At 39.1% G+C, this 13,827-nt stretch overlaps 1 protein-coding gene across 1 annotated transcript in view; it reads left to right on the forward strand.

Moving 5' to 3' along the window:
• Window positions 1-13,827, forward strand: part of rab10 (RAB10, member RAS oncogene family) — a 40,730-nt gene that overhangs the window by 1,588 nt on the left and 25,315 nt on the right. The window contains exon 2 of the mRNA XM_061886347.1: window positions 13,494-13,554. Coding sequence (XP_061742331.1) covers window positions 13,494-13,554 — 61 coding nt within the window. The remainder of the gene's footprint in view (window positions 1-13,493; window positions 13,555-13,827) is intronic.

Genomic DNA, 13,827 nt, shown 5'->3' on the forward strand with positions numbered 1-13,827 from the left:
GTGTGGCCACGGGTGTGTTGACCCAGTGTCTCTGAGGGAAGTCACGCAGCTGCAGCAGGACGGAAGCTCCGCTGATGTCTCCGGTAAGAGCCGACTTATTACCACAATTTTCTCACCGAAACCTGCCGGTTGACATGTGGTCGGGATCCGTGTTCGCTTGACTGCTCTGATCCATAGTAAAGTTTCACCTTTGGGAAATTTAAACAAGGAAACACCGGCTGTGTTTGTGTGGCTAAAGGCTAAAAGCTTCCCACCTCCATCTTTCTACTTTGACTTCTCCATTATTAATTGAACAAATTGCAAAAGATTGAGCAACACAGATGTCCAGAATACTGTGTAATTATGTGATTAACGCAGACAACTTATAGCTGGGATCGGGCTGGTAAACAACCCGAGACGTCATACGCGTCATCATACCGCAACGTTTTCAACACGACACTTAGCGGGAAATTTAAAATTGCAATTTAGTAAACTAAAAAGGCAGTATTGGCATGTGTTGCAATGTTAATATTTCATCATTGATATATAAAACTATCAGACTGCGTGGTTGGTAGTAGTGGGTTTCAGTAGGCCTTTAAACTTAAGTAACCCCATTCAAGCTGCCCGTGACATTATTAATAGACATAACACCGTGATGCATGTTTCGGCTAGTATTTTCTGACGTCGCTGACTAACCAGTCTAGTAGGGGAATCATCATGGCTTGGCTACTTTCTCCCAGCTACTTTATATGTTTTTAAAACTTTTCCTCAAAGGCCTACTGAAATGAGATTTTCGTATTCAAACGGGGTTAGCAGGTCCATTCTATGTGTCATAATTGATCATTTTGCGATATTGCCATATTTTTGCTGAAAGGATTTAGTAGAGAACATCGACGATAAAGTTCGCAACTTTTGGTCGCTAATAATAAAATCCCTGCCTTTACCGGAAGTATGTGCGCGTGACATCACGAGTTGCTAGGTTCCACACATATTCACATTGTTTATAATGGGAGCCACCAGCAGTAAGAGCAATTTGGACCGAGAAAGCGACAATTTCCCCATTAATTTGAGCGAGGATGAAAGATTCGTGAATTAGGATATTGATAGTGAAGGACTAGGGAAAAAAAAAAGCGACTGTGTGAGCAGTGTGAGCGTTTCAGTTGTAATTTGACACATTTACTTGGATTATTCTGGAAGATCCCTTGTCTGCTTATTGTTTTAATAGTGTTTTAGTGAGATTTTAAAGATTGTAAAGACATACCTCGAGGTCGGATGGCTGCGGGACGACGAATAATCCACTGATGTTTCCGGTAAGATATATGTCACAATTTCCCCATCCAAAAACATGCTGGTTGACATAGAGAAAACATCTTTGCTTGACCGCTCTGTGTTAAAGCTTCACAACAAACAAAGAAATACCGACTGTGTCTCGGTGCTAAAGACAACTGCAATCCACCACTTTCCACCAACAGCATTGTTCTTTATAGTCTCCAGTATTAAATTAACAAATTGCAAAAGATACAGCAACACAGATGTCCAAAATACTGTCTAATTATGCGATTAAAGCAGACGACTTTTAACCGCTAGTGGTGCAGCGCTAATATTTCCTGACAGTCTGTGACGTCACGCGTACGCGTCATCATTCCGCGATGTTTTCAACAAGAAATTCGCGGGAAATTTAAAATTGCAATTTAGTAAACTAAAAATGCCGTATGAGCATTTGTTGCAATGTTAATATTTCATCATTGATATATAAACCATCAGACTGCGTGGTCGGTAGTATTGGCTTTAAAGGCCTACTGAAATGAGGTTTTCTTATTTAAACGGGGATAGCAGGTCTATTCTATGTGTCATACTTGATCATTTCGCGATGTTACCATAATTTTGCTGAAAGGATTTATTAGAGCAGTGTTTTTCAACCACTGTGTGCCGTGAGACATTGTCTGGTGTGCCGTGGGAAATTATGCAACTTTACCTAATTGGTCCAAAAAATGTATTTTGCAAATCAGTAATTATGATAATGTGCCGTTGAGTGCAGTGTTTTTCAACCACTGTGCACCTAATTGGATTAAAAGTATTTTTTGCAAACCAGTAATTATAGTGTGCAATTGATGTGTTGTTGTTGAGTGTCTGTGCTGTCTAGTGCTCAGCAGAGTAACTGTGTAATACTCTTCCATATCAGTAGGTGGCAGCAGGTAGCTAATAGCTTTGTAGATGTCGGGAACAGCGCTAAAGTTTGCAGGTAAAAGGTATGTAACGCTTAAACCAAAAATAAACAAAAGGCAAGTGCCACTAAGAAAAGGCATTGAAACTTAGGGAAGGCTATTCATAATGAAACTAAAACTGAACTGGCTGCAAAGTAAACAAAAACAGAATGCTGGACAACAGCAAAGACTTACAGGGGGTGGAGCAGACGGCGTCCACAAAGTGCACCTACTTTGAGACCAGATCTATAGTGATGCTTGGTTGGTTTTGGTTTGAATTTATATTCAACAATTGCGAGAACGACTTTTTACTGTCAATAACGGCTGCTGAGTTTCACTTTTTATTGTTTTCTGCTGGTGGTGTGCCTCGGAATTTTTTCAATGGAAAAAATGTGCCTTGGCTCAGAAAAGGCTGAAAAACACGACAATAAAGTTTGCATCTTTTGGTCGCTAATAAAAAAGCCTTGCCTTTACCGGAAGTAGCAGACGATGTGCGCGTGACGTCATGGGTTGTAGGGCTCCTCACATCCTCACATTGTTTATAATCATAACCACCAGCAGCAAGAGTGAGTTGGATCAAGAAAGCGACAATTTCCCCATTAATATGAGCGAGGATGAACGATTCGTGGATGAGAAAAGTTAGAGTGAAGCACTAAAAAAAAAAAAAAAAAGCGACTGCTCCGGGCGGCGGCAGTGGGAGCGATTCAGATGTTAATAGACACATTTACTAAGATAATTCTGGAAAATCCCTTATCTGCTTATTGTGTTAATAGTGTTTTAGTGAGATTATAAAGTCATACCTGAAAGTCGGAGGGCTCTGGTGAACGCCAGTGTCTCTGAGAGAAGCCAATGGAGGAGCCAAGATAACAGCTGCCTTTTTGACAGCTGCAGGAGGAGGTCGCATAATCCGCGGAAGTCTCCGGTAAGAGCCAACTTAATATCACAATTGCTTAACATGTGGTAGAGAAACATGTTCGCTTGACCGCTCTGTGTTAAAGCTTCAGAACAAACAAAGAAACACCAACTGTGTTTCGGTTGCTAAAAGCAGTTGCAATCCACCGCTTTCCACCAACAGCATTCTTCTTTATAGTCTCCATTATTAATTGAACAAATTGCAAAAGAATCAGCAACACAGATGTCCAAAATACCGTGTAATTATGTGATGAAAAGAGACGACTTTTATCCCTGAGTGGTGCTTGGCTGAAATGTCTGCTCCAACCAATGACATCACAAACACGCGTCGTCATTCCGCGACGTTTTCAACAGGAAACTCCATGGGAAATTTAAAATTGTAATTTAGTCAACTAAACCTGCCGTGTTGGCATGTGTTGCAATGTTAAGATTTCATCATTGATGTATAAACTATCAGACTGCGTGGCCGGTAGTAATGGGTTTCAGTAGGCCTTTAAATGTTCGTTTATATGTTTTTGAAACTTTTCCTTAACTGTTATAAATCTTAAAAGTGTGCCAAGTATGGAATAAACTTAAGGAATCAACACTACAATTTGAGTTAAGTAACAATAAAATGACAGACCATTGTAACATCGTAAATCAATCATCCATCCATCCATCTTCTTCCGCTTATCCGAGGTTGGGCCGCGGGGACAGCAGCCTAAGCAGGGAAGCCCAGACTTCCCTCTCCCCAGCCACTTCGTCCAGCTCCTCCTGGGGGATCCCGAGGCGTTCCCAGGCCAGCTAGGAGAGATAGTTTTCCCAACGTGTCCTGGGTCTTCCCCGTGGCCTCCTACCAGTCGGATGTGCCCAAAACACCTCCCTAGGGATGTGGAGGAGCAGCGGCTTTACTTTGAGCTCCTCCCAGATTGCAGAGCTTCTCACCCTATCTCTAAGGGAGAGACCCGCCACCCGGCTGAGTAAACTCAATTTGGCCGCTTGTACCCGTGATCTTGTCCTTTCGGTCGTGACCCAAAGCTCATGACCATAGGTGAGGATGGGAACGTAGATCGACCGGTAAATTGAGAGCTTTGCCTTCCGGCTCAGCTCCTTCTTCACCACAACGAATCGATACAGCGTCCGCATTACTGAAGACGCCGCACCGATCCGCCTGTCGATATCACGATCCACTCTTCCCTCACTCGTGAACAAGACTCAAAGGTACTTGAACTCCTCCCCATCCCGGAGATGGCACTCCACCCTAAATCAATCAATAAGTTCATTTATTTAGCCCTAAATCACAAGTGTCTCAAAGGGCTGCACAAGCCACAACGACATCCTCGGCTCAGAATTACCATGAATTGATTAACGTGGACCCCGACTTAAACAGGTTGAAAAACGTATTCAGGTGTTACCATTTAGTGTAATATGTACTGAATAAAAGTATCAATCAATCACTCAGATCCCACATCAGGGCAAGGTAAGACTCAACCCAATGGGCTACAATGAGAAACCTTGGAGGGGCCTGCAGACTTGGGAACCCCACCCCTGGGCGACTGATGCAATGGACGTCAAATAAATGTAGTTAATAGTATGAGTGTCCAGTCCAGAGATGTCCGATAATATCGGGCTGCAGATGTTATCGGCTGATAAATGCTTTAAAATGTAATATCGGAAATTATCGGTTTCAAAATTATCGGTTTCAGTTTCAAAATGTAAAATGTATTACTTTTCAAAACGCCGCTGTGTACACGGACGTAAGGAGTAGTACAGAGCGCCAATAAACTTTATAGGCACTGTCTTTGCCTGCAGGCCCAGTCACTTGGTATCTACGGCTTATCACACACACAAGTGAATGCAAAGCATACTTGGTCAACAGCCATACAGGTCACACTGAGGGTGGCCGTATAAACAACTTTAACACTGTTACAAATACGCGCTACACTGGGAACCCACACCAAACAAAAATGCCAAACACATTTCGGGAGAACTTTCACACCGTAACACAACATAAACACAACAGAACAAATACCCAGAATCCCTTGCAGCACTAACTTTTCCACTACCCAGAACCCTTCCCCAAAACCCCGCCCACTTCATCCTCCTCGTGCTCTTATGTCCCAAATTCCAAGCTGCTGTTTTGAGGCATGTTAAAAAAATAATGCACTTTGTGACTTCAATAATAAATATGGCAGTGCCATGTTGGCATTTTTTTTCCATAACTTGAGTCGATTTATTTGGGAAAACCTTGTTACATTGTTTAATGCATACAGCGGGGCATCACAAAATTTTGGGGCATAATAATGTGTTAATTCCACGACTGTATATATCTGTATTGGTTTCGGTAATTAAGAGTTGGACAATACCGGAATATCGGATATCGGCAAAAAAGCTATTGTCGGACGGACATATCTAGTCCAGTCCATAGTGGGGCCAGCCGGAGATCATGAGTGGAGACAAGTCAGCAGCACGGAGACGTCCCCAACTGATGCCCAGATGTGTGGTCCACGCCGAGTCCCGACTTTGAACAGCTAGCGTCTCATTTGTGGTCACCTAATCTGTGCCCTCCCCCTGTTTCGTGGCGAGGGAGGACAGAGCAGAAAAGAGACGGCAGATCAACTAGTCTAAAATGGGGGTCTATTTAAAAGCTAGAGTATACAAATGAGTTTTAAGATGGGACTTAAATGCTTCTACTGAAAAACAATGTATAGGAAAAATAGAGCAGTTAGAGCTGTCATAATATTAAAGGAATTGAGTTCTTATTATTGTTAGTGCTACTAATCACTGTTACCGATGTTGTAAAATCCAGATAACATAAAATATCACCTGCTACTTGAAATATCTCCCTATTAAAATAGGGCTGGGTGATATGGCTGAAAATCTGTATAAAGATACAAGCTTTTTATATTGTAAGATATCCATAATTGTGTGAATGATAGGTTGATTGGCAACACTAAATTGGTCCTAGTGTGTGAATGTTGTCTGTCGATCTGTGTTGGCCCTGTGATGAGGTGGTGACTTGTCCAGAGTGTACACTGCTTTCCGTCCAATTGTAGCTGAGATAGGCTCCAGCGCCCCCGTGACACTGAAGGGAATAAGCGGTAGGAAAATGGATGGATGCTCCAAAACATTCTATTAAACTTCCACAACTCCCACATTTTTCATCTGATTCAAACTGTTCTAACTTCAAAATATTCAGCCTGTTTGGAATTGTGTGCCCTTTTTCAACAATTCTAAAAGAAAAAGCAGTTCAACTTCAGCATTGGAGCATTCACATGCAATTCCTTCAGCAATTGCTTCTATAAAAGGAATTGCCTAATCTAGTTACTGATATTTTTATGAACTATCAAAATTAAGCAATAGAATAAAAATAAATTAAATTTATAAATTTTTATTCAAACTGTAACAGTTCTCTAATTATAATCCCCACAGCTATCAAGGAAGAAAGGAAATGTCAACACAACCATGGAAAACAATCTAAACACAATGCTAAAGTCACATTAAGTACAATAACCTTTTAAAATTAGGATGCAAAAAAAAGAGTATGTAAGAAGTGCTTATTGACGTGTATTAGATAATGCAACATCTGAAAATGTAGAACATAGTTAATAGTTCTGACTGAGAAGAGCTATTTTTTGCAGGTTTAGTGCCCAGAACTATTGGCTGTGCACAAGTGAGCGCGCCTTAGGTGGTCCACATTGGTTTGACTACAGTCCGTTTTTAAAAATCCTTTTGCTGTTTTATCAACAATTTATTTGCTCTCTGCAGCATTAATTTTTATTGTTTCTTCTTACTCCATGCAAAGAATCAACAGCAAGACCTTAAGATGGCACAACTAAAAAAGATAGTTGATATTGTTACCTGATTGTGTGTCACTTCGACTGATCAGTGATCAATTCCTGCATTGGTTGGTTACCAGAGAGCGAGTGCCTTTGTTCATGCAACCAACCTTGCTTGGCAACTTCCGGTTTCTTCTGACTCAGAGGGAAAAAATATATCTAATGTTTTATGAACGCTTTTTTATTGATATCGATTACTGTTCAGTTAAAAGCCTTTTACTTTGTTGTCTGCAAATGCGAAAATTTGCAATTACCACTGTTGTTATTGACTTTTAAACACAATGATTCACAGTGGGGATTTTTTGTGACTTATAACAACACTGTTCAATGGGCTTTTTTTTTCAAAAGTATTGTGCTAAAAGGGTACTGAGAAGTCTGGTTGTCAGTCATAGAAAGATCCCCTAAAATTGACAGTAAATTATGTTCCGGATTCCTGCCATCCCCTGTTGGCCTTCCTTATATTTGTCACACATCTGCATTCAAAACAAAACACTATGTAATACGATTAGCACCGATGTTTAATTGTCAAATTTAATCTTGAAACATATTCATCTTTAAGGAGCTTTGACAATGAAAAACAAAATATGGTGGAAAAGGGTTAAATTTAATTTCAGATCCTGGTTAGGTTTTAGGGTTGGGCATTTTATTACATTTCCCTTATTCAAAATCGTGGGAATGTGTCACAGTGTGTTTTTGTAATAATATATATTATTCTTAACTGTAATGGTATGAGCTCATGTGTACATGCCAGTGCTGTATTGCCTGGCTGAGTTATAGGAGACACTGTCAAAATTTGCTTGGATGTAGATTAATTTTCCAGAGCTGACTGCATATTGGACTTTTTTTTTTTTTTAGCAGGCACACTATTTATGACCAAAACAACAGCGCCTCTGCTGTTTGTGTCTAAGTAATGCACATGCACACCATATTTACAAGGTTAATCAAGAAAGTTTGTCTAAGTATAAGAAAATTCACACAATTGACAGAGTTCGCCCAACTTACCATCAGGACTTGCTTCTTTTTTAACCTGACTTACCACAAGTACTATTTGGATGCCAAAATTGGACAGTAAAATTTGTATTTTTCTTTGGGGGAAAAACAAAGCATTAACAAGGACTTCTTCCTCCACCATCAAAAGTCTCACAATTGTAGGAAACTGTAGGCTCCTTCACAAGCACCATAAATTATGGATGTTCAAACTTGATGCCCTACACTTTAATGGACACACCTCTGTTACAGTATATTAAATCTTTATATGAATTCACACTGTTAGGTGACATTTTGCTTGCTTTGGTAAGTTTGATGTACACAACAAAGTAAAGTGTCCACTGGTTGATATTGTAATGAATAAATGAATTCTAAGAAAGTTACCTAAAGCAGTATTACCGCTTGATGTTGATAAAGTTGTTTTGTGGCACAGCACCAATACGTTTTGAAACGGAGATACACAGACGCTTCTCAAAATACTCCCAACTGGAAACCCCCCTTTCTCGTCCGTCACTCATCCCCACTTCCAGACCCCTGAATAGCTGTTGGCCTTGTGTACTAAAAGTTATACGTGGTTAGAATGCAGTATTACTGAAGTAGAAAGATAAAGATTGAAGAAAAACCCATAAAAGTCCAATTAATTCAAATGTTGACACTGTTTTTTCTCATAGGTAACCCTCGGAATACAAATAATCTGTTCCAGAGTAAATCTTTGCCATCATGAAACATGTAATAACAGTATAGCCAAGATTCTAGGTAACAGTTTGACTCTCATAACTCATTTTAGTGCAAACATCAAGTATATTCACATTAGCTGTATTGTAACTGAGCTTGAATCACTCCTGTCAATCTGCTCCCATTCAGTAATAAAAAGTTAAATTTCCTGTTCTGTTTATCCAGTGCTTCCCATACATTAATAGATTTGTGGCAGCCCGGAACAATTACATTTGGACCACCACATAAAGATTTTGAGTCCTCATTTTTGGGGGTATTTTTATATATGGCATCAAACATATTTTATCTGGGACTGTCTGTGTAGCGCAAACTCTTTAACACATCTCACGCACACATACCACAGATGACTTGGTCGGACATTATAAAGCATCCATCCATCCATCCATTTTCTACCGCTTATTCCCTTTCGGGGTCGCGGGGGGCGCTGGCGCCTATCTCAGCTATGTTTATCAATATAGTCAGGGTTTCCCACACATTTATTTATTTGTGGCGGCCCGCCACGAAAGAATTACGGCCGCCGCAAATATAAAAAAATAAAAATAATAATTTTCTTTTCTTTTTTTTCCTTTTGGCTTTTGACTCGCTCAACCGCTCATAAAAGCAATGGGACTCTGTCTGTGAATGGAGCTTGTAGTTACATATTATATAAATATGTAAATATTATATAAATATGTATATAAATATGTACATAAAGTGTTGTAATTATATTCCAACTCCGCGTTCTTCTTGGTCATCGCTGCCGCCGCTGCCTCTACCCCTCCCCCGCCGCCTGGCCACACCACCACAAATAGATGCCTGACCTGTGGGAAACACTAATAGTGATAATGAAAGACGTAAATTGATGTGTATATTATCTTTAAAAAAATTGTGCACACTTACATGGAGGCCAGGAAACATCCATTCATCCTATTTCTACCACTAGTCCCTTTTGGGGTCGTAATTTTTTAATTAATTTATCAAATTATGTTATAAGACCCAATTGTCTTATGGGTACGCACAATGAAACAACACTCTTAATTCATTGCCTTCATGTTCTGTAAGTGTCAAAGACAAGCTAATGGCGCACATTTCTTAGGACACAAACCAAAATGCGCAGTGTTACCCGTCCACACAAAAAACAATGAGTTTTGCACCATGACCAATTTTGCACTGTAAGTGACGATATAATTAAGTGTCAGGCACTGCAATGCCCCGGATACATTTCAGTTCTATCTGTTGTCACATTTGTACATCTTTTCCATCAGTGGATTTTGGAACACTTAAGTGGTGGCATCACAAAACAAAACATATAAAGAAGCCAAATACCTCAATAATGCTAAAGTAGTTCTGAGCTTTTGCGCTCTTTTAGAGGGGGTTTTGCCCCAAGAAGGTTTTTATTTTTAACCACATTTAAAATCTCTAGCGATATACACAATATTAATTATATACATTTTAGCTCTGTTTTGAATACAATCGTTACAATGTGATATTGCATGTTACTAACACAATCTCGCTGTGTCCTGTAAATTTGACAGCGACAACCCCTTGACAGCGTCCTCCATGCAATGTAGCGTCCTCGCTTGCAGCTAACGTGACTCCACAGCGCAAGTCACTACTCCCTGCCTCCATAGCAGCAAATATACTACAATTCTTACAGGTATAATTATCAGAGGATGAGGGATAGCTAAACATGCTACACTACACACTGTACGGGTACACACTAGGTCATGCTTACTGCTAAGATAGCTGTTGAACTTAACCTGTGTGGGCGGGTCAATACAAATATCAACGGTAAAGATACAAAGTATCAGTTAATACTACAATAATGAGATCGATATATATATACAGTATATTTATATATATATTTTTTTTATCGCTCAATCGTTTATTCGTCTTTACTTTTTACTAACTCAGGAAATAAGTCCATGGACACAAGAGGACTTATAATAGCAACAACTGAAATGTTTAAATAAGGGCCAAAGGTAGCTTTTGCTTACGTTTAGTTATTTTACACTATTGACTATATTTTGCGCAAAATATTTTATGTAATGAAAGGGAAAAATAAAATAATTTAAATATTTAATTGATATAGGTGCATCACCATCCCATGTTTTTGTCTGGTTATAATTGTAATCAAAAATGTTGGTTTTAAGATTGATATGACCAATACTCCTTCTGTAACTACTTGGTATTGGATCAATACCCAAATGTGTAGTATCGCCCAATACTGATGTAAAATATCCAAACAACAGAAAAATAAGTGCTTATTACATTTTAACAGAAGTGCAGCACTAACCATGTTACAACAGAGCGTTACAAGATAATAACAGCAAATTAGCAAGTACCCGAAAATCTGTTATAGTTTTGAGATAATGACTGGATTATATATGGATTTTTGGCTGTATCGCCTAGTCCAATAAGATCCCACTATGAAGTGTTTTAAAATTGCTCCTCCTCAACATGAATTTGACACTGCATTATGATAGCTCCAATGGAGTTACTGCACTGTGTAGAGGTGGGGGAAATAAACGCTTTTTAGATGCATCGCAATTTGGACATTGTGATTGTAAAATCCATTAGTAAACCTCATTAGCGATTATTTATTTATTTATTTATTGTAAATGCAGTAATGCAGACAGTTCTAAAATATGGCTGACCACATGGAGCCATCTCACCGAGAGAGCCGACCAGTGCCTTTATTGTAGGGCACTTATGTTTCAGTTTTGCACATATTTCCATTAAATAGATACATGTTATAGTACTTAATTTAACTGTTGCTCATCACATATGCAAAAATGTTGAAAAAATTGCAAGTGAAAAAATAAATGTAAAACTGTATCCAGACTAGAGCTGGGCGATATGGCCATTTTTTAATATTTTTTAATATCGCAATATTTTTAGGCCATATCACGATATGCGATATATATGTTGGTATTTTGCCTTAGCCTTGAATGAACACTTGATACATATAATCACAGCAGGATGATGATTCTGTGTGTCTACATTAAAACATTCTTGTTCATACTGCATTAATATATGCTCATTTTAAACTTTCATGCAGAGAGGGAAATCACAACTAAGTCAATTTACCAAAACTTATTTATTAAAGTTATTAGCAGGTGACTTTTCAAATGATGATACATATTAGCAGTAATGTTACTTTTGGTAGCAACGCTTGTGCCCCACACTTGACAAATTAAAGTTGTCTATTCCACATATTCCCACCTGAAGCCGAACCACCGCCAGACGCCCGTTTTTCTTGGGAATTAATTCTTCCTTAATTGTTTACCAGATTCGCATCTTCTTTCGCACCTTCGCAACACTTCGCTAGCATCCGGCTTATGTTAGCCACCCTGCTACTTCTCTGCTGGGCGAGGGCGTATACGTATGTGACGTATGACGTGACAGTATGTGACGTGTGTAAGAACCTGCGCTTACACTCTATGAGAAGGAGACACAAGAAGGAGTGGGAAGAGCCTGTAGTGTAATGGCCGCAGCTAAAAACAACAGCGTGAGAACGTATACTCGAATATTACGATATAGTCATTTTCTATACCGCACAGAGACAAACCCGCGATATATCGCATATATCGTTATATCGCCCAGCCCTAATCCAGACACATAAATTAAGGATGCATCAATAATTGATTTTAAATCAAATCGTATCTCCTGAATCGTAATTGATTTGTGAGGTGCCCAAAGAATCTCCTCTTGCAAGGTGAAGCATAAACAACACTTGTTGCTGTCCTGTCTTCCAAAGAGGTACGCATACCTTGTATTCCAATGGTGTCCAAACTACGGCCCGTAGGCCAAATGCAGCCCGCCAACATCTTCAAATAGGCCCGTGAGACATGAGTTTAGAAGGAATTTTGCTCCCGGGGAGATTGCATCCATATTAAAAGTCTAACAACTTTAATGCTGCTAATTTGCCACCATCAAATGGAAAACCTAAGGTTTTCAGGTCAATGACCTTTAACTAAGTTCCGAACGGTTCCATGCCATTAACTTATATGACTCAAAGCAAACAACCTTTCCTAATCATGGTGCAAAAACAAATACAACATCTAACCCAACAGAAAATGTCAACAGATAGGTTCACTGAACTTTGTGGATATTATATAAAACGTCCATTCACCAGTAAAAAAAACATCTTAATTACACTCAGTTAAATCCGTTACAAAGCATGATGGGGAAACTGCAAAACACTCTCCACACTTATCCATGTTTGTTGGATTTTATCTGCTTGATATTTCCGATTGATTACAAAATTTTAAGGAGGTTGTCAAGTGGGTAAAAAGGGTAGAAATCAAACTTTTAGATACTTTTCATATCCCAGTATAAGTTAATAATATATATTAATTACATGTCCATTGTATTATTATAATATGTGTGCATATATATGTATAGGCTATAGTTACTTTACATTCTTTCGGCCCTCTGCCAAATTGTTTTAGCCCAATGCGGCACACAAATCAAAAAGTTTGGACATCGATGTTCTATTCTATCTGATTAACCTTTCACCGCTTCCCCTATTCTTTCCTCCCCCCAATATTTATTTTCTCCCCTTCCGCCCTCTCTCTAGGGTGTGCATAGTACTGTGAGTCACTTTTTGGCAGCATCTTACTTCATTATCCTGTGGCTCTGCCCCGCCACCAGCACAGCTGTTTGTTGAACTTGTAAACCCAGCACAATCTTTTGACTTGGAACTGAAGTGACAGCTTACTTCTCTGGACAGGATAATAACACTTCTCCAAATGTCATTCTCTGACTTCATGACACTCCCAAGAGAATATAATAATTATCAATATTGCATCACTTCACTCACTATTGTGTCCACACAGCATTTTCAACTATTTTCATCAATGTTTTTGTTTTACAGGAATAGACTTCAAGATCAAAACTGTTGAACTACAAGGAAAGAAGATAAAACTACAGATCTGGTGAGTCACATGTATTATTATTATGATATGGTAAGTGTCTTTTACTTTTACATGCATGACCAGACTGAACGTTTAAGTGTAAATTGAAGTATGTCCAAGCAGAAAAGGTCTAGAGTAATGTCTCAATTTGTTGTAGTGTGGGGTCAAACATCTGTGTGACATATCTCCCTTAAGTCTGGAAATATGCTGCAACAGGAAACGTTCTTTTCGTTTCAGTCCAATACTGCTTCTTCTCCCCCACAAAACATTCTACTTTTGATATGGAATGTTAAC

This window comes from Nerophis ophidion, linkage group LG24, assembly GCF_033978795.1.
Source record: "Nerophis ophidion isolate RoL-2023_Sa linkage group LG24, RoL_Noph_v1.0, whole genome shotgun sequence".
In the NCBI taxonomy this organism is placed as follows: Eukaryota; Metazoa; Chordata; class Actinopteri; order Syngnathiformes; family Syngnathidae; genus Nerophis; species Nerophis ophidion.